The 22,320-nt window shown below is 43.3% G+C and overlaps 1 protein-coding gene across 3 annotated transcripts in view; it reads right to left on the reverse strand.

The window, feature by feature from the left end:
• Positions 1-2,067: 2,067 nt before the first annotated feature.
• Positions 2,068-22,320, reverse strand: part of LOC306960153 (uncharacterized protein) — a 50,148-nt gene continuing 29,895 nt past the window's right edge. The window contains exons 3-6 of one of the 3 annotated variants that reach the window (XM_079552511.1): positions 10,535-10,726; positions 5,959-6,112; positions 5,207-5,386; positions 2,068-3,638 (exon numbers count right to left, since the gene is read on the reverse strand). In XM_079552511.1, coding sequence (XP_079408637.1) covers positions 3,281-3,638; positions 5,207-5,386; positions 5,959-6,112; positions 10,535-10,726 — 884 coding nt within the window. In that variant the 3' untranslated portion in view covers positions 2,068-3,280. The remainder of the gene's footprint in view (positions 3,639-5,206; positions 5,387-5,958; positions 6,113-10,534; positions 10,727-22,320) is intronic. The other 2 variants (XM_079552510.1, XM_079552509.1) reach the window with 2 other exon arrangements.

Consider the following 22,320-nt stretch of genomic DNA (forward strand, 5'->3'; position numbering starts at 1 on the left):
GATTTGTCTGCCTTTTACCCAACTTTGCTCCATAATTTCAAGTGTCAGATTATGTTTGGGTATTTTATTCGTTCTATGGGTGACTATTTGTTTATTTATTCGTTCATTTTTTTGGGCACGTATTTTCATATTTAAAGTGGCTTTAAAGTCAGTGATTCGTCCTATCCATTGACAGTCGATTCAATGTACTGTCAATGGTCCTACCTGTGATTTGCCACTAGAGGGTGCAAAATGATAACAAAAGTTCTGTATGTGCATTATTGTATTCAAAATGATTTGTCTTTAATCGTTTATTTGTTCTTGCAGCTGGTTCTCCATTGTTAGCAGTCGTTCATGTTTTGTGGTGGATAGATACATCAAAAGTAAAAAATAAACACTTTGAATTTGGTTTAATCTGGTTTACCTTAAGAAGACAGAGGCTTCATTTCGAAAGGCAGTTGTATTACCCTTTGAAATAGAGGTTCCCCCTGTGCCTGTGTAGGATTCCTTAGGGGAGAGCGTGGTAATGTGATACAGTTTTTACATTTGCTCCCCTCGATCTGAGCTAAAAATTATATATCAGTAAAATTAACACTTTTCCCATTAATTCAGGATGTTGCCCAGCTATGGAAATGATTAGCATGTCTTCAGGACTAAGGGCAATGAAAATATGATTGTTCTTAAAAAAGTGGTCATGTGTCTCACTTTACCTGAGACAGACAAGAGAAATCAACAGGGTAAAGTGAAGCACTTTAGAAATACCATAATGATACATGTGAAACAATAACAGCTAGACTGACAACCACACATTACCAAACTAATGTTGGACTCGTAACAGAATCATGGGGATTGGTCAAATAAGCATTTTTTTTAAATGTTTGAAAGTGATCAAAAGTAGGCTATTTTAAAAGTCAATCTTTTTTAATCAACGTTTTAATTAACATTTTCAGTGTGGGGGTCAGAACAGGACAATAGTACTAGCTATTGTAGCTATAGTACACAGTCTCTGGGTCAAATAAGCAATTATTTAAACACTTGAAAGGGATCCAAAGTAGGCTACTTTAAAACTAAATGAAATACAACATAATGTGACTCAAAATGTATTCATAAACATTCACAGTGTGGGGGTCAGAACAGCTGGTGTCTGGAGGTCAGCATGAAGGGAGATCAAAACCAGCTATAGCCCACACAGCCTCGGGGTCAGAACATGGACCCATAATCAGAACTAGCCAGTCCACAGTCTGGGGCCCAGAACATAGGACCATCAGAACCAGTTAGAAGAGCCTGGGACTCAGGACACAGGCGAGAGCCACCCGGATTATTGTCTCACTTTACCCCACAGCCACCATTTTAGAAAGAACAACATCTCTAGCAATTCAGGCTAATCTTTAACTAGCATCAAGCTCATGGGTTTACATGTTGGAAGTTCATCAACCTGTGCGATATACGTTTTTTCTACCTGGAGCAACTTGTTTTGACACTTGATATTGTTCTCAGAAAATGCACTTTTACATGCAATCATTTTTGTAAAAAAAAAAGAAAAAAAAGCACCAACTTCTCCTACCTGGCAAGTGTGGAATGGGAGGGGCTTGAAACACACACTCACATGACCACATTTGTGTTCCGTTGCCTAGATACAGGGGGTGTCTCACATGACCCTGTTCTCCCCTATGGTGCTCCGGTTTTCCCTATCAAAACATGTACAGTAGCTATGATTGTCTTTGTGAGAGCGACTGCGGGACAACAGATAGATCTTTGCCCATACAGAGCCCCGTCATGTGTAGAGCCCCTTCATGTGTAGAGCCCCGTCATGTGTAGAGCCCCGTCATGTGTAGAGTCCCGTCATGTGTAGAGCCCCGTCATGTGTAGAGCCCCGTCATGTGTAGAGCCCCGTCATGTGTAGAGCCCCGTCATGTGTAGAGCCCCGTCATGTGTAGAGCCCCGTCATGTGTAGAGCCCCGTCATGTGCAGAGCCCCGTCATGTGTGTTCATAAACTGTCCCGGCCAAAAGATAGACTTTTTCAGTAAAAAGGAAACAATGAATACAAGATTTGTGCCCTGACTTTCATTAAGTATTTTATTTCAATATGGCAATGTTAAACAAACAAACATTGTATTTAATGAAACTATTAAAACAACCTAAAGTGCAAGTGTTCCAATGCAATGAAGTAAAACAAAAGTAGTGATAGGGTTAAGAATTATTTGCCAAACATAAATGTCTTCAATTCTTTAAATTCAATGTCTAACTTCTAACTTATGTCTGTATTATCATCCCAAACACACGAGTGGTTATCCATAAACAATTAGCAATGATTCAATGGGGCCACTTTATTGTATTATAATAATTGCTTACATCTGACCTTTGTGTGTAAAGCTATGGCTAAATATTAAAACTGAGATGACTGCACAAGACATGCCATTGTGGAAATTTTACAACAGAAAACTAACATACACCATGACTCTGAATATTAAAGCTATCCAAAAGCACTGCAGCCCTAATATAAGAAAGGAAGACATGATTATGGCATGCTGCTGTTACTGACAATTTGAATGGAGCTCACATGACGGTTTCTGTACAGTACAAGAATATATTAGCTCTTAGGTTAAGATACAGGCTGGATAGGAAAGTGTCATACAAAAGTGCTTCAGAATTAAAGAGCTAAACCCTTCTGTTTGATGACAATTCAGAGATTTCGTGAAAGTTCATCAGAAGTCGGTGGCCGCGTTTGGGAGGCTGCTGCTCTTCCTCCGTATCTGTTCAGTCAAGGTGATATTAAACAGATTATTTGCATACTGCTGCATTGTAGCAAGTCTTCCACCAAAGTGAACATTTGGGGCGACCTCAGAGATCCAAATGTCCAACACCAAAGGAGACAAACAAGTGCAATCTCAAATTCACATTGTTGGAGATGCTTGGTGGATTTGGCCTCATCTCATTTCAACCGCTGTACGTTGATGCCAAACAATAATGAAGTAATATACGATGCTTTGTTGACTCTATTCTAGAGTTAAGTCCTGCTTTATCTAACTCTAAACAATAACATCTGGTGTCCCAAAAAACACTGAATCTGAACGTTGTCTTCATAATTATTCCAACTGACTGAGAACAAAATAAAGGTTCCTGTTTCTTTCAAAGCAAAAATCTCATCAACTCAAGCATGCGGGATAATGATGAAACTCCATCTTGTCCCAACTTCTTCTGTCCATTCCGAAGCGCAGTCCTTTGCAAATGTCCAGCTGCCTTCTCCAAGAAAGAACAGGAAATACTGAGCAAAGACACCGTCACCCTCTGTGGCCGCCGTTACTGCCACGGTCGGTGCGGGGCCGGGTTGGGGTTGGGGTAGATGGGAGCAGGCGTGGGGTAGGCGGGTACAGCTGTGTTCGGGTGGGGCGGATATGTCGGTGTCGGATACTGGGGCATCATCTGGGGTTGGCTGCGGGTGTGGCTGTGGTGGGGGACATGAGCTGGGGAGGAAGCCGCAGAGGAAGAGTGTGGTAAGTGCAGGTAGACGGGGGCAGCAGGGGCAGAGGGCGGTGCGGAGGGCGGGGCGGACGGGGCGGTCGGCGTGGGCACCCTCTGCAGCACGACGTGGGGGTAGAGTTGGGAGTCTGAGCGGTACAGGCCGGGCATTGAGGCCTTCAGTAAACTCTCCTGACTCCTGTAAAAGAGAGAGAGAGTAATACATTATTGGTTGTTTCTAGAGTCTATTTTTTGTTGTCAAAGTGGTCTGACACTAAAGGTGAAATACAGATTACAGATACAAATGACTTTCTTTTTCTTTTTGTAGAGGTATTTATTAGAAACTTTAGCCAATTCAAAGCAGTACTAAGTAACTTGTTTACCTTAATAAATACTTAATACAAGTGTTAATGGGGCGATTGGGGGGGTCTTTCATCTCCCCCAGCGTCTCTGGCCTGAAAACCACAATTGCAACTTTGCTGCCAACGGGTAGGAGCCACCAATACACACTAAGAAGCTAACGGGCAAAGCTAACTGTGGGCTAGGTTTAAGTGAAAAAAATGATCTCCATTGTGTAATTGGATGTACAATATCCCACTCTCCCTTTGTCTTTTCTGTCAGTGATACTCTCACGGACAATTAAAGGGGATAGATGCAAGTTAGCCATTTTATATTCACTACTGCCACCTCAGGTCATACATGTAACTGCACCTTCATACCTGAATCAACACCTTTTTGAGCGACAGTGCAGGATTTTAGAGGCAGTTGTGGTGAACAGGTCTGGGCTACACATTAGGAAATTGTTGGAACATGTAGGGAGAGGAAAATACATATTTTGACATTTTTAAACTCCGTATAGTCCCTTTAATGAGTAAGAAGTGCAACATGCTACGACACCTGCAGAGGCGCTTATGGCCTCTAGGGGCATGAGTTACTTCGTAATGCTCATAGATATACTGCTTTAAGTTCCCATATAAAGTTTGGTTCAGTGAAATCAAAACATTACTACACTTATTTTGTAGATGAGACTGTTTATGAGTAAAAGAGAGCAGGCTGGTTTAAAATACCACATCCCTGTCGCCCAGTCATTCAAAGTCTCTCAATTGCAAGACGGTCTTCTATAAAACCGTGTGACCCTGCCATACAGAATAAACAGCACTTAAACTCTGATCACACAATTAAAACATTCATCCCTTTAATTATTAACCATTACCTGAACCGGGCACATTTTCTCTATTTTGGCTTTACCCAAATCTAACAGCGTCTTGAAAAAAAGTGTCAAAACAGCAACAAAAACGCAACAAAGAAGCAGCAAAAGAACTCCTAAAACGTTCCCACAAAGCAACAATAATGCGTGACAAAAAAAGGATAAAAAAGCAACAAAAACTCACTTTCATCAGATAACATACATCGTTTCCATAATGACTTTGGTGCTGCAGTTGCGCTGTCTCTTCACTAAAACTCCTTGGCGCTGCTTAACCCCATCCTGCTGCTTTAGTGAGTCATGGTTTCCTAATGTTCACTTATAATGAGTGAGACCAGTTTATTGTAACGCTCATCATGACCTAAAGAACCTCAGCTTCTGTTCTGAGAAATAGCGTATGCAGAGAACTGCATTATGGGAGCTGGCAGGTGACCAGGTCATGACGTCCTCTCTCCCAGTGTGCAGTACACAGAGAGGCCAGCAGAGGTTCCCCAACCAATATTCTTGCTTGGGGCCCTTGGTACCCTTGCTACGCCTCTGTTGGTGGATTTCTATGGGCCCACCTGTGATATCCCCTGTTCTCATATCCGGTGAGTCCTCCAGTCAGGTAGAGGGGGCTGTCGGGGGCGAGGCGTGGGTTCATCCTCTGGGACAGGTGGAATATCTTTGGGGGAGAGAACGACTCCCACTCGCCCTCCTCTCTCTCCCAATCAGAGCGCCGGGACGAGCGCTTCTCCCTGCGCCTGGGACACAACAGGAGAAGAATGCATCATAGGTTACAAAATGCTTTTTCCATGTTTACGTTTTTGTTTGTTTTCCATAATAGAATAATACTTATAAATCCCCAAACATTACACCCAATTATTTACATTTTTTGCTTGTTTTAGTTAAGTTCTGAGCAGTTTTTTGTTGACAAATGCATAATGTGTTTAATTTTCTGAGTGCAGAGCGGCTCAGGACAGGTCAATTGATGATTTAAGAACAAAAAAAAAGAGGATTCTCCTATCTAATACGCAACAAAATCCGGAGATACAGATTGGAGTTGTATGTAAGCAATAGAAGAAGAAACAACCAAATTTAAAGGGATAACTCAAACCTGTGTAAATAAAGCTTATACTACTCCATGAATGTTTTCAATAAGGGAAGAATGTTTTGATACTATTCCTTTGGCCCGATGTGGCTATGTTTACAGGGCATCGCAATGTTATTTCCCTTCAAGAGATATCTCTGAAAGTGATCAGTGCATGTGACTCTTCTGCTCTTATCTCTTGGTTCACCGGTGCACTCTTACAGTACAGGCTTTCTGCTGTGGTACCTGAGACGCCCCTCCTTCTTGGCCCGCAGTCTGGAGGCTCTCTCTTGGATGCAGCAGATGAGGAAGGACAGGGACATGGCCAAGATCACGACTCCACTCACCACCGAGGCCAGCACAGCCACCCGTAGCCCTCTGTCCTGGGGCCGCGGGATCGCTGCAGGGGGAGCATAGAAAGTGTATCATTAACGGCAGGTTACTGTATGTCCAATGGCCGTTGCACTGCTTTCTGACCGGGACGCGAGGGGCCCACATTGCCCTCCATTGCTGCAGTACCTCCATATAGAGGCGGCAAAACGAGCTAGTTTTCCATTAGATAGCATTGCACTTTCCAGACGTCTAAAGCAGCTGTTTTCGTTTTGTCTCATCTGCAGCTTTATACATGCCTTTCAGTCATGTGACCTTTGTTGTTATGGCGGCCATTTTGAATACCGAAGTAGGATTATGTAGCACTACCACATGTACCAATATCTCTACTCTAGTATGAAAATGAAAGACAACTGATTGACAGTGGCATTTTTATATACTCATAATCATTGCTTAAATTAACAGTAAAAATACGGCCCCAGAGACGCACGTTGATGTGAAGAAACCAGTGAGTCAGTGTTTACGATGTTAGCATGCATTTAGCTTCAACAGCTCAGCTCTGACCTCTCCAAAAGAAAGCCCTGAACCACACTCCAAACCTTTGCTACAACATGTCACAGAGGTCAGAGCTGAGCTGTTACTGTAGTATTTCCTCAGAGTTCATAGATGTGAGCCACACATGTGTTTATCGTGTTGAAGCCATTGGCAGTTGATTGAATAAACTGTTGACAGTTGCTAACCACTACCATGCTAACGTCTTGTGCAGCTTAAACACTGACTCAGACTGAGACTCTGTTGACATGACAAACTGTAAAAATCACAGAGAAAGGTTGTCTGTTTCCTCTTCAGTGAGTTAGTTTAGCCTGCATAATGCTACTTCGGTATTCAAAATGGCCGCCGGAACTATGTGTGATGTCATTGGAAGCGCATGTATACTCCATTTTTGATTAATTTTGCTATACTAGTGGTGAAATGAAATCCATTGTGCCATTCTTCCGTGTATTGAACATGCTGTGGTCTGGGGAAAAAAGACTGCCCATGTAATTTTTGTTTTGATAGCGTAATTACTGCGACAGTGATTCTTAAAAGTGACCCTGAAAGTTGTGAAACTTATAAACTCATCCCTGTGAAGAATTGGGGATGCTAGTAATAGATAGAAGGGGGAACTATATTGTGAGGCGTAATAACACCTTAGGAGCACTTCGACGTCCGCACAGTAGAGGTTAGATTTTAGACCCGAGCCCGAGCCCGGCCCGAGCCCGACCCGACATTCGGGCCGGGCCGGGCCGAGATTTCCCGCATGAGAGTCGGGCTCGGGTCGGGTCGGGCTCAATTTTTTTTTATTAATGTCATTATAATCTCTAATAAAAATCTATGCAATAGGCGGAGTCTGGATACAAAATGTGGGAATACGCAATATAAAATAGAGGGGTCCGGGAGGGAGGTGGTGCAGGTGCGGGGGGTGAGCGCACGTGCTGCTGTGTTGTCACGTTTAAGCAGCATGGTCAGGCTGTGATACCGGCGCCACACAGAGAACATCACTCTTCAGTCTTTCTCTCAGGACAGCGTTTCATTAACAGTGGATAAATAAGCAGTTTGGTTCCTATTACTGCGTAAAAAGTAGCTTTTGTAGAGCGCGATGTTTATGAAACATGAAGGAGGAGAGAGAGAGACGGAAAAGAGGAGACAAGACACATTGAGCTGCGGCGCTGGCTGCTCCGCGGCCCGTACGTCTCTGCCCACTCAGGTATGTGCGCTACTGCTGCGTGCACGTATGCCGTGCGCGTAGCCGCGTACCTCACAAACATGGTGCTGCTGTGCAGATGCTCCTATCTGAGCCTTATATAAATAATTATTTACGTCGGTTTGTTTCGGGTTCGGGCTGACAATTCACGTTAATTGCTCGGGCTGGGTCGGGTCGGGCTTTATAACCGCGGGCTCGGGTCGGGTCGGGCTTGATTTTTTGGGCCCGATCTAATCTCTACCGCACAGTAATATCTTTACTCCTATTGCATATAGCACCCATTTTTATCCACTTAGAAAATTGACAAGTTTTATTTTGTGTAACTATACTTGGATCGTGTAACTACTCACCTAACCGTGTTTAAATAGGGGAAACGTGGAAGAGCTTGGTCGCTTCAAACTTCACCCCCGTTTGGCCCCATAGAGGAGAGGAGGAGAGGCTAAATGCGTGACTGAGGGCACGCGTAAAGACCAGACAGGTACACATCAACTCGTCTAAGGTCAGGTAAGAACTTATCTCAACATGGAAAACGGTGGCCTGTTCCTTTAAAAATGGTCCAAATTTTGAGTTCGTATTCAGCTGCTTATTTTTCCTCACAAAACTACCAACAACAACAGCAAGCAATTGGAAAAACACAAAAGTCTCCAGTTTTCCCTCCCCCGTGCCTGCACACCTCCTCTCTTTTCCAGTCCGCAGTTGATTGTCCCCGACATATTTGCGCGTTCGAGACAGTGTGTGAAATGTGCCGCGGTGCTTCATTAGCATTGCTCCAAAAACTGCGGCTGATTTAACGCACAACTAGACCGGATGAAAAATAAATAAATATCTAAACCGGGACATGAGCCTCACAGAACAGATGCGCGTGTCAGATGTAATATTTGTAAGGCAATTTAGCACAGCGTCTCAGACCAGCTCTCGTTGCTGTTAAACAAATTACAAACGTTTCACCAAATCTCAAAACCATTTAACTGGAATGTGCTCCCATCCTTCCTCGGCATGAACAGAGCCTCATCTCCAGCCCCTCTGTCTTTACTTCAGTGCCACTACCATGACAGGAACATCATTTTAAAAAAGACTTTCAACAACGGCCCAGTATATGACAGGCAGATACGGTAAAGGGAAAGGATGGGTGAGGGCATCAAGGGTCCAAAAAGTATCTGGCAGGTGCTCTTCAAGGATGAGGGGGTATTAACACATGAGCATAACAAAAAGCACATAAGGATCCAAGATACTTTTGTTTATCTGAAAAATCTGTATTTGTGCAAAGAATCAGCATTTCCACATCTCCTCAGTCCACTGCTCTCCCTCCACTGGGGCCTCTGTTCAAATCAGGGCATAGTTTGTATTGTGTGTTTCAAAGGTATATCATGCTATTTTAATATTACTTGTAAATGTGTACAGTAAATATTCCCAGGTTTTCAGACATGAGTATTGTTTTTCTACATTTTGTTTTGTTTCCAGATTACTATTCGAGTTGCTGTCTGTTATGTGCTCTGGGCCTATGTTTTCTTTTTGTCTATTTTATCTAGTCTTTGCTATTAGTTTTGTAGTTATATTATATTTTTGGGTTTCAGTTTATTGCCCTATTGTTGATAGTCTTTTTTTGCCGTTTTTCTTCGTTTTTTTTTTTCATATAGCGCCTCCTCTGCCGCGCCTACACACTGGCCGGTCTCTCTCAGTTCCTCATCCTCACCATGCCGGTGAGACAGCTCACAGCCCTGCTCTGCTGCCATAGCTCCCTTTTTTGTTGGCCTTATAGCGTTTTGTTCCGTTTGGGCCTGGTGGGACCGGCTGTCCTGTTTTCGTTTTCTTTTGATTTGGGTTTAGATTCTTTTTGACTTCTTCTTACCCCGGTGTCAGCAGCGGTTTCTACGGCCCAGAACAGGGTTTGACCCGCTGTGGCACCTTTTGTTTCTGTTTGGCCGGCTCACCAGGTCCATATTTCAGTTGCTACTTTGGGCATGGGGGGTAAGGTTTTATCTATAAGAATTACATAAAATATCTAAAGATAAAAGGAATTTCATGTTCAAGCAGTACTAAGTAACTCTTGCCCGTAGAGGCCATAAGCGCCACTGCAGGTATCGTAGCATGTTGCGTTTATTTACTCATTAATTGTCCGTGAGAGTAAATACTACGCTGACAGAAAAGACAAAGGGAGAGAGGGATATTGTACATCCAATCACACAATGGAAATATTTTTTTTTCACTCAAACATGGCTGTATACTGTTTAAGTGGCGCTAGACCGCAGTTAGCTTTGCCCGTTAGCCTGTTAGCCTCTTCTTCGTGATTCCATTAGTGTGTATTGCTGGCTCCGGTCCGGTGGCAGTCAAGTTGCAATTGTGGTTTTCTGGCCAGAGACACCAGGGGCAGATGAAAGACCCTCCAATCATCCTATTAACGCTTGTATTACCCCCAGAGGGACTACGAAAAGGATTTATTAAGGTGAACAAGTTACTTAGTTCGTCTTTAAACTCTTATCTCTTGTCTGTCTCCTTCTATAAATATGTTTTGTCCTCCCTGGCCGTAACACAGTCACGAAGCAATTTCCCTTGTGGATCCATAATGTCTGTCTAAGTCTAAGTTCAAGGCCATCAACAGTCGTCAACCTCCCAGACCTGAAGTGAACAACATTCTACATGGTTTTGACAAGAGGTAGACAAAGAAAAGGGCAAAGCAGCAGTAGTTTCCGGGCCTTAAGCGTATTATTTCACTACCTCCATATTTCTGTGGTTTTGACAGGGCCATACCTTCACATACTGGCAGGTAGTTGCTCCACTGCGCCTTCCCGTTCCTCACGCTGCACTGGATCTTGTCGCTGCCCACGAGCTGGTACCCGTCCCGGCACCAGAAGGCCAGGATGCTGCCCACTGAGGTCCCACTTCCCCCCTCCACGTAGAACGAGCCTCTCCTGGGGGGCAGCACCGGGACACAAGACAGACCTGGGAAGGCAAAGAAGAAAGTTGATTTAAAAATAAAATAAGAGATGGTTTCAAAATGTAATAGTGTCTTTTTGGAATATTTGATAGATTTAAGAAAAGACATGGGGGGAAAGGAAACAATGTGTGGGGGGGTTAATGTTTTCATATGTAAATAAGGCATTGTACTGTATTTGAGGCGGCCGAATCTGAATAATGGCTTGTTTTTGGAGTTTGATGGATCAGGTTAGGAATTAGATATTGAAAAATCCTTCAGAAAAAAAGAAAACCTCAAAATATTGTTGAGTAGAAGACTGAAAACGGTGGTGTCTGTAGTGATGAAGGTGAGCAAAAATGCATTTTGAGAATATATTTATATATATATGAGAATATATTTTCCTCATATGAGAATATGAGAAAAATATCCCGATATATTGCAAGATCCCCTCCTGGAACCGCCACCTTAACGTGGTGGAGGGGTTTGAGCACCTGAATGATCCTCGGAGCTCTGTTGTCGGGGGCTTCGTGCCCCTGGTAGGGTCTCCCAGGGCAAACAGGTCCTATAGGTGACGAGTCAGACAAAGAGCGGTTCAGAAGCTCCTTATGAGAGCCCAACAGGCCTGGTTAATCGTCCTTCTGTGGACCCACCACCTTCAGGAGGAGCCATAGGGGCTGGTGCAATGTGATTTGGGCCGCTCCAACGGCTGCCCCCATGACCCGGCAACGGACAAGTGGAAGAAGATGGATGGATGGATGGATGTTGCAAGATCGATATATTGTCAGACCACAAATTCACTTGTGGTCTGACAATACATGGCCCACATACTGGTTGTGCTTACAGGACAATATCCCTTGTTACATCTACAAAAAGTCATAGGCTATTTTTGTACAATTTCTCCATATAAATGATGATAATATCCTCAACCTGTCCTCTCTTGCATGGCTTGCCTCTCTGCTGTGATCCCATGTGTTTCTCAGGGGGGGGGGGGGGGGGCATTACCATCGGCCGCACAGAGACAGCACTATTTTTATCGACCTCATGCTACAACACACTAACAGCGAGCTGATCTGACGGGAGACCGCTGCTCAAATCTGTTGCAGAGATTAGTCAGACTCCAATCACGTCCCACATTCAAGCAATATGATCTTGTTCACCAATTAGGCCCCTTTCAGAATCAATGGGCATGATGAATTTGATTTTGCTTCCTTAATGATCATAAACAAAAAGTTGACATTCCGCTCGCCTGTGGGAGACAATGGAATCATCTAATGCGTCGCGTGTCACACAGTTAAAAGCTCCATCCGAACAATCTGAGTTCAATCATTGCCCAGATCATGTCCTTGTCTCTGGTGACTGTAGCCCCAGCTCTGGCACGTGTCCCTGAGTGCTCTGTGTGTCATCTTCATCCCCCTCCTCTCTCTCTCCCCCTCCCCCCCTGCCCCCCATGTGGATACCCTGCGCAGAATCCTCCATCTGCCCGTGTAATGGGACAGCTTGCATGTTCACAGAGTCTATAATACCGCGGCCCTCACTCACAGATTACTGTAAATCTGACACAGCACAGTCACCAGCGCTCAACACACAACTCACGTGAACTGGACTCCCTACAGCTGAGGGGATTATGCTCGCCGGCAGTTTGCAAATACAACTTCAGAATCCAAGCTATTGGTTATTTAAAGAGACAGCGTGGCGTTTCAGAGCGTTCTTAAAGGTTGCAATCGTCGATTTCTTAAAGGCTTTTACAACTACTTCATACTGTACCTCTTGGCCTGTTTTTGTAGTACAACTTTACACAACAAATGTGACTAAATAATATGTGTATCTTTAACAGTAGGCTATTGTAAAATGCAGTTTTGCTTGAGGCCAGAAGAGGGCGCACCTCCTCCTTTGGAACACCAGTGACCAGAAAACGGACAAAACAGCTTTGTATCTACAAACATGCCAATCAGCGCAAGGACGTTTGGCCACATGTAAGATCAGAACAAGTTTTGGAGAAGCTGTTTAGATTGTGGTGAACAAAAAACATCATGGGGTGTGAGCCAGTGCAGAAGAGGGAGAAGGACTGAATATATAAGGCTACTGAAACATGCTCGCAGAAGTGAACTGAAGTTTCGAACCAGAGTAGAAGTAGAAGTATTAAGTGTGAAAGAAATTTGTGTTGGAGCTGGTAAGCCTGAAATATCTAAGAACTTAGTGAAACAATTGTGCGAATAGAAGCTGAGACCACATCTTATGCAGGAGGTATGGGGGGGGGTCCTCCGAAATACTTATTGTTTAAAGGCACAATGCGCAACATTTTGGATTACGTCGATAATCCAAATTAAAACATGCTCATAATGGCCAGTTAGACCAGTTAAAACTCAAGTTTAGCTGCCTTTAGTCAACATCACCATGGAGACGAGCTGGACAGCAACATACACTGCAAGATTTTGGCCAGCTGCGGCGTACGGTCACCAGTCGTGAGAAAAATATTAGGTCAAACAAAATCGCAGGTCTTAGGTCGTACAGTGAGAACACTACAGTGAGTTTTGGAACACTAGTCGTAGAGTGAGTCATCCTCTTGCTGCAGAGAGGATCTCTATGCGCTGCTGCTGAGTCAAAGCAACAGAGGCCAGGCATGAGTGGGTTCGAATATGCATTTCACAGGACGTTCTCTGGACTTTTCCGCAGATATCGTAGCTACGATTATCTCGTTGCACACTCGCACAGTGGAGACGAGAGCAACTCACGATTTTACCATCCCCACGTCTAAAAAAAGACACAAAAAAATTGCACAGTGTACACCAGCCATTAGGAGAGATGACTCACAGTGGCTCATCTCGTTTGGTATTTGCTGTGTGACTTTAAAGGGACTACTGTATACAGAGTTTAAAAATGTTAAAATTATGTATTTTCCTCCCCCTCCATGTTCCAGCCATGTCCTAATAGAATGAGCCGAGACCTGTTCACCACAACTGCCTCTAAAATCCTGCACTGTCACTCAAAAAGGTGATTATTTGGGTCCGAAGTGCCGTCATGCGCGAGCTTAATATAGAAGCTGCAGTTACGCAGTGAGTATAAAATGACCAACTTGCATCTAGTCCCTTTAAGGATAGAACGAAGCAACTTGTTAACCTAATAAATCGTTTTCATATTCCATGGGGGGTAATACAAGTGTTAATGGGATGATTTGGGTTCTTTCATCTCCCCCTGGTGTCTCTGGCCAGAAAACCACCCTTGCAACTTTTCCTGCACCGGGTCGGAGGCGCAATACACACTAATAGAATTAGTGTAGTGAGTGAAAAAAAAATCTCCATTGTGTAATTGGATGTACAATATCCCTCTCTCCCTTTGTCTTTTCTGTCAGCGTAGTATTAACTCTCACGGACAATTAAGTAAAAAAAAGCAACATGCTACGACACCTGCAGGGGCGCTTATGGCCTCTAGGGGCAAGAGTTACTAAATACATGCAAAACAACACGTCCAAAACCTGCAAAACATTTTATTTCAACCGCAGAAACCCACCCAATTATGACCTGGCAACCCTGTTCTGTTACAACATTGGGCAAGTCAACACAGATAAGTGACAGTGTAGCTGCTAAATGACTGCAGGTCTAAAACAACACATCTATAGTACTGTATAATATACTGTATAACCTTTTTTTAATGACGACTTTTTAACTTATCATCTCAGTAGAGGTAGTTGTGGTTGTAGTAGATGAAGTAGTCGAAATCTCCCAGCTCCAAGTTGCATACTGTCCTTTGAACACCACTGACATGCCTATACAGTGCTCCATCACAGCCCTGTTTTCCCGCTTTGTGAGACCGTGCGATTCCCAATAGGAACACCGGCAGGTTTATATTCACCGCACCAGAGGCTCCCACACGTGCTGCACGGAGAGAGACCTCGCTTATATAAAGACAGATCAAATATTGAAGACGTGATGTGACGCTGTGCCCGAGGCCTGGGCGAAGATGGTTTTTGGAAGCGGTTGTCGAGTAAAAAAAAAAAAAAAGTCCCTGCAGCCCAAGAGAGTTAAGTCTTCGTCTGTGTAAAAGTGAGTGGGAACGTGAGGCAACTGATACATTTATTATACGGCAGTGGTAGGACAAGCAAAAACTCGAGGCATTTAAATATATTATACCATGAATGGCTTTGTAAGTGTCATTCCATTTCTTTTTTCTAACATAGTGCTCGGTTAGACGACATTTATAAGATTTTTACCGATTTGCTATTGATTTATATGATTGTGGATATGTATGCATGTTGACTGTTGAAGCATGGTGGCCCCCGTCTTTTTAGTGCACAACACAGCACAGAACCACAATACAAATCCACTACTCCTTACGATCTGTATCAAAACTATCGTCAATACTACACCTCTCCGGACTAGACTAGACTTAAACATAGAGTTGTGCATGAATCTTGATACATGTGCAGACACTATGACATTTACCGGAAACCACAAGTGAACAAATGACCAATGATTGACCTGCGCAGTGTTAAATATAAGTCAATGGGAGACGACCTGCTTGGTTCAATCATAGCTCGGCGCCTCCGCTCACTCCTCCTGATGTGTCCCGACCTTCACCATGTATGCTGTGTTGTATTGGTTCACCACTGGGAAAAGCTATTATGGAACAGTAGGTAGCCATCACGGAGCAGAACATCCAATAGTCTGCTAAAGCACCTCCGGAGTCTCAACACGGTAACTTGCCAAGCCTCGGGAAAAATTCAGCTTATTGTCTGCCCGGGAGGCTGTGGGAATGGACCGTGATTATTAAAAAAAGATTAGGCTTTTTGTAATGAAAAATCAGCCGTTGTTTATTGGTATGCACACTGGGTCTGTCTGTCTGACTATCTGTCTATCTGTCTGTCCGTCTGTCTGCCTGTCAGTCAGTTTGTCAGTCGGTCTGCCTGTCTGCCTATCTGCTTATCTACCTATCTGTCAATCTGCCTGTCTCCTTGTCTGTCTGCCTGTCTGCCTGTCTGTCTGCCTGTCTGCCTGTCTGCCTGTCTGCCTGTCTGCCTGTCTGCCTGCCTGCCTGTCTGTCTGCCTGTCTGCCTGTCTGCCTGCCTGCCTGTCTGTCTGCCTGTCTGCCTGTCTGCTGCCTGTCTGCCTGTCTGTCTGCCTGTCTGCCTGTCTGCCTGTCTGCCTGTCTGCCTGTCTGTCTGTCTGTCTGTCTGTCTGTCTGTCTGAGTATTTGTAGTTGCAGCCAGATATTGTTAAATTTGTTTAAAATTCAACATTATAGAAAGAGTTTCCCGACACAGACTCCTTGTTGGTTATGCATCTTTCCTGTTTTAAAGCATATCTAAGTAACTTTGAGAATAAAATGCATTCTTAGACAAAAGCCAACTAACAAAAGCTTTGTGTGCCAATCCTAAACCTTCACAAATACCTAAACACCTATTGTGTAGAAAGGAAAAAGAAAAACAAAAAAATCACAAAGTACATAAACAAATAGTAAATGGACAGCAGGACAGTGCTGAGATTGAATTTAAGTTCTTCATACAGTATATTTATTTAAGCAAATAAAAATATGTACAAATGTATTAAAGATAAACAAATAAAACACTACTCAAAACAACAAGCTTATATTTGCTAATAATGAAGAAATATAGGACTGGATCATGTATAGTAGTCACATTTCAGGTGAAACTAAGTCCAATCCAGTTACTGTAGCCTCTAGTCCAGCTGCGGTGGATACCGTGACCTCCCTGTGTTTTCTTCTTCTCTGGATCTATTTCTGTAGCAGCAACTGATGCTGCTCACAGCTCATTACCTAATCCACGCAGCCCTATGAACTATCGACCTATAGTTAGATTTACACTCAGAACAATATATATACGAATAGTTTATGTTATATTATTATAATGATGCTTAAAAATATATATATCTTCGATACAGAACCTTTATTCCAAACATCCGTTATTACATTATTTCAGTGCTATTATATTCAACATTTTCAAAGACAGGGGCCACCATACTCGCACTTTCTGCATGCCACAAAGTGTTTTTCATGCATTACACATTCTCCCTGATGGCCCCTGGTGGTGGTTTATAAGCCACAGCAGCCCTGGAACTGACTAAAATGAAAGTCAAGCATGCAAGATAAACAGGCAAAGGGAGTGACATGTCTTGCTCTGAGACACAACAAAAGTATCAGCTGGATGGAGCTAAAATCAAACCGTGAAGCTCCTCCCTAAAATGACCTCGACCCCAGCACCTGGAATATTTTCTTTATCTTTTGATTTACCACACAGGGCTTACACAGCCTTCTACCGCCAACAGTTCACAGTTGCATGACAAAGATACAACGACCTTATGTTTTGCATGTGGCTACTGCCATTTCATCTCCACTAAAATAAGTACTCATTCTGTCAAGTGAAAACTGCTGCTTATGAAGTATGCATGGACCTTTATGAGTTAAAAGGATCACTATCTGCCAAAGAAAATCATTCATTTTTAAACATCAGCACATTTTCCTTGTGTTGCCAAACCTTTGTCCCATGTCAGAAAATTCGACTTTGCCTGGACAAATGCTGTTATTCTAAAGCCACGGGAAGTTATTTATTTATGTGCATTTGGTCGGGACAGCGCATGTTAATGAACACACATGGGACTCATGCATGTCAACAAACCACACCAGATTGTAGCCGTGGTGCTGTGAAGTACCAGCGCTAGTGCAGTTTTGAGTCAATACAGCCATATTGGAGTGACTGGGAGACAGAGGGAGGTTTAAGTATTTTCTGTATTGTGTATAGAGACAGAGACACTCCCAGGTTCGTGCTCGAGGGAGGTGCTTCAGGCTAGACATGTCTTCAAAACAACACTTCTGGCATCTTATCTGCTCACTTATATAACTTAGACTTTAACCACAGTCTTAAACATATTATGGAAGTCTAAAACAAGCATCAAACAGTCTTAGGCAAACTGTGTTTTGCAATACATTAAATCTTCAGGAATGGGTCGGGGGGCTAAGCATCGGTCTACATTCCTACCCTCACCCATGGTCATGAGATTTGGGTAATGACCGAAAGGACAAGATCGCAAATACAAGCGGCCGAAATGAGTTTCCGTCACAGGGTGGCTGGGCGCATGCCTTCGTTAAAGGTGGCGGAAGCTCGGTTGCCAAGGAGGAGCTCGGAGTAGAGTCGCTGCTCCTTCACATCGAAAGGAGCCAGCTGAGGTGGCTGGGGCATCTGTTCCGGATGCCTCCTGGCCGCCTCCCTTAGGAGGTGTTCCAGGCATCGGGAGGAGGCCTCGTGGAAGACCCAGGACTCACTGGAGGAACTATATGTCCCCCCAGAACAGCTGGAGGAGGTCTGCGTGGATCGGGAAGTCTGGCCTCCGTGACCCGGCCCCAGATAAAGCGGTAGAAAATGGATGGACGGAAATCTTTAGGAAAACTGAATACAAGGGAGCTTGGCACACCTGCCTCACAGATTCTAAACCATGTGGGGTGTTACTCTCAACTGCTGGAATCAACCGGGAGAGCTTCAACACCACTGCCACCACCCTCTGCAGACTGGACTCGACAAACCAATGGATCTTCACCTGGAATATTGTTCACATCCCTGGCACTTTTTCTTTGCACATGACACTGTCTTATTTATTCATTGATTTGAGCATACGTTTTGCTCAAAAGGAGTGGGCCGAAGCAAGAAGCTTATGAGCGCCATCCCCCCAGCTCAAGATGATAAAGCATTTCATTTCACAAAAGTACAATCAATGTAAAAGGGAACAACGCAACACCGACACAACTGCCACTGACATTACAGCAGTCAGCAGATCTCTTAATACTAATCAAATATAGATCGATTTATTTATCCCATTTTCACACGTGGGATGCTGAAGCCGAGCCCACAGTGACTCTTCTCTCCACGTGCACCGAGTAGCAAGACTGAAGAGACCCCCAAACATAAGCAGCACAGTCGAGTGGTTGGCAGCATTCATATTCGGCCAGATCAAACCTGAATGATCTGAACAGCTGTGTGAGGCCTTTAAAAGCTGAATGAACTGGAGTAATGGGTTTACTCTAATTGGCTTGTGCCTTCTCTCTGTCACTGTGTGAGCGTTTGTTTGCATGTCATTAACAGGATCGAGGCTCCAGAAATAGACAGGAATAGACAAAGAAAATTGGCTTTACCTTTGAGCTAAAAGGATTATAGGAATTGTGGCGTTTCGCATTCAAGTTTCTGCTCTGACCTCACACGAAGACTCAGGGCGAAGAGAAAGTCACTTAAAGAGACTGTTCAAAAATCATGTGAAATTATATAGTTTGTTTTTGTAAGGCATTTAAAATTTTCACATTTATACAGCGCAGGGGTGGGCAACGTCAGGCCCGGGGGCCAAATCCGGCCCTACAGCACAGAACCTCTGGCCCCCAAGATGATTTTGAGAAATATTATTAAGCAAATAAGAGATCAAATACCTGTTAAAGTAGTCTAAAATGCCAGTCAGTGTTTTAAAAATGTCCTGTCAGAACATCCTGTTTGGTCATATAATGTTAAACAGTGATTCTCTACCGGTGGGTCGGGACCCAAAAGTGGGTCACGGAACCCTTTTCAATGGGTCACGAGTCTATAGGGAACTTTTATTCAATATTTTCCATATGAAACTGCATGGAAATACTAACTGTGCCTGTTAAAATTAATGTTTTTGGGTTGTTTTGATCATAGTTTCAGTCTTAAAGGGGTATCTGCTGCTTGTTAAAAAAAAACTTGTGTGAAATATACTATATTTTATACGATATATGACAAATTACAGTTTTACTTCGGTCTTCGGCTCGTCATTCGAGGGTAATTGTGGGTCCCAAAGCCCGGCCACTTCGGAACCACTGATGTAAAACATTGGCATTTGCAGAAAATAGTTCTTTACTTTAGGCGACAATGTTGAGGTTCGTTTTGGCAATGAGGCAAATCGGCCTCCATGATGCAAACTTGCCTCCCCTGATGTAGCGCCTTCATTAGGCACTCAAAGAGCTTTACATCAAGGAACCACTCACCCATTCACACGCCGAGTCAGACACTGGAGGCAATGTGGATGAAGTGTCCTGCTCAAGGACACAAGGACAGTGTGCACAGAGAGATTCAAACCGCCGACCCTCCGGTTAAAAGAGAACCCGCTCTACTAAAAGTAAAGACTTTTGGTGTTTTATTTGATAATGAGCTGAGCTTTGAGCCACACATCAAGTCACAAAAACAGTTTTTTATCACTTAAATATTGCCAGAGACAAACCATTTCTCTCTCTAGCCAGTGCAGATGATACATTAATAATACATTAATCACTAATCCTTTTGATAACTGTAATGTTCTTCTTTCTGGTCTTCCTAAGAGAGATAGCACCTCAGCAGCTGCTCCAAAACTCTGCAGCCGCCTACTGACGAGGACCAGAAAGAGAAAGCAAGGGATAAAATTCATCCACTGGTTTATAAAGCTCTTAATGGTCTTAGTCCTGTTGATTTTTCCTGATTTGCTTGTAGGTTATGAGCCCCTTCGGACCCTCAGGTCATCAGGGAAGAACCTTTAAACTGTCCCTCAAATTCAAACCAAAACTCATAGTGAGGCCTCATTTAGTGACTATCTCCCCAGCAAATATGTTTCCTTCCTAGAAATGTCTATAACAATGCACTGTATATACCGGTAATCATATATAAGCTCTGCTCCTGTTAAAAGGTGAAAGGCTCTCAGACTGATAGGCCATGATAGCTGATAGTGGATTAACCTTACTGTGGCTTTTCTATGATGGATTTTGCATACTCTGGGGTTAAAGTGTGTGTTATCGAGATTAGGGCCCACAGCTCAGATGACCACACATCGACCGTATACAGCAAGTCTAACCACAAACATTGCTAAGTGCAGGAGAGTTCATCCCTCCACATTAAAGGGTTTGATGCTTGGGCAGGGGAGCCTCAGTGTATGTGTCTTATTGAGATTTATTAATCCACACAGTAAAAGTACCACAAGCATATTAACAGGATTGTCTTGTCATAACTGATCCAAATTCCTAGTTTATGTAAACCAATAGAGATGTGCTCTATAGAGATTTACTCCGTTTAGCTTTAAAGTATTCCACTATAGTGATTTAGGTGTCGCACTTAACATCGTCCTTCTGCTGTGGTTTAGTTTTGTTTGCTCATAGGCTTTCAAAAGGACCCAAGGCATATAACAGATATAACAGAGTTGAGGCCTGTCTCACATCCTGTTCCAGATTTTAGCTGTATGAAACTGAAACGCAGCCTCACCGTGTTTAGTCCTGACTCTGGGAACCACCTGGAGACCCCTCCCTGAAGTTCTCAGGGCCCGACATGGTTCATACGGCTCCAACATGTCAGAGTAAATGCTAAACCATGAAAAGAGCTGTTTTAAATTCTATTCTCTGAGCGACAGGAAGCCAGTGCAGACCGGAGCACTGGACTAATGTGGTCGTATTTCCTTGCCTGCCAAACTACAGCGATTTCCCGGTGGGAGTGATTGACAGACGGGATCAACTAATTAGAGAAACGCTGGATATGACGCAGGAGCGAGTGTCAGGAAGCCTTTTAACAAAATGTCCTTTTTCACAAAGAATGTTTCCAATGCTGTTTCTTGCTCCGGTTTTAGGGATTTTAGATTTTCTAAATTGTTAACGGACGCAAGAGCAGAAGACATGAGGAGGTGGTGGATTCAAACACACACACAGCAAAATGTATAGATTATCTGAACAACAAAACCATCTCTACTACATCATAAAGACACAAGGAAGAGCCTTATGACAAACAGCACCTGTGGTTTGAAATGCCTTTCCCGAGCCCAGACATTTGGATCAGATATATGATATGATAAATGGGATTTATCATGATATGATTGCTGGACAGACAGATAATGCACACTCATAACCTGCTGCAGACAAATGCATGGATAAGTCTCTCCAAGTCTGTTTTTTTCACAATACACCTCTGAGTGTTTTTCAGATGGTAAAAAGCTGTTGATGTTATTGCTTTGATGCGGCTGTTTAAGTTCAGGTCTGACTCTGAGTCCATGATCCCTCCTTGATTTCTAACCTGATTTTTTGGAGACTCGAGGTGACTGATAACACTTTCTCTTTGTGTCTGTAGACCAAAAACAATGATTTCAGTTTTGTCTGAGTTTAGTTGCAGAAAGTTGTTTTGCATCCACAAACTGATCTGTTCAATGCAGTGACAGAGAGAATCTACAGGCCCATGTTCACCTGCCGTCAGTGACACACAGACCTGAGTGTCATCTGCGTAGTTGTGGTAAGACACATTATTGCTGTTTATTAACAATTTCGATGCAATGATTATTTTTCTTTGCATTGCCAGTACAAACTTTACCTTTCATATGCAGTACAATAACTGCTGCACTTGCGTGGCGTATACATATTATTGCATGCATACACTGGGCATAAACTCCCTTGAGGCCTTTCTTGCCTCTATCTAAAACATAAGAGGATAACAAGTAGGACACAATATACATAATGCAATGACTGAGTAGACATACATACTATATGGGCAATCATAGACTGCAAATAAAATGTTGTCAAGCTTATTTTGTACATCTCTATTTTATGATGTAGCAGTCTCATTCAAAATGTTTCTGTTGATGAAAATAATCCATAATAATAATTCATA

Source organism: Gobius niger, assembly GCF_951799975.1.
Source record: "Gobius niger genome assembly, chromosome: 2".
Lineage (NCBI taxonomy): Eukaryota > Metazoa > Chordata > Actinopteri > Gobiiformes > Gobiidae > Gobius > Gobius niger.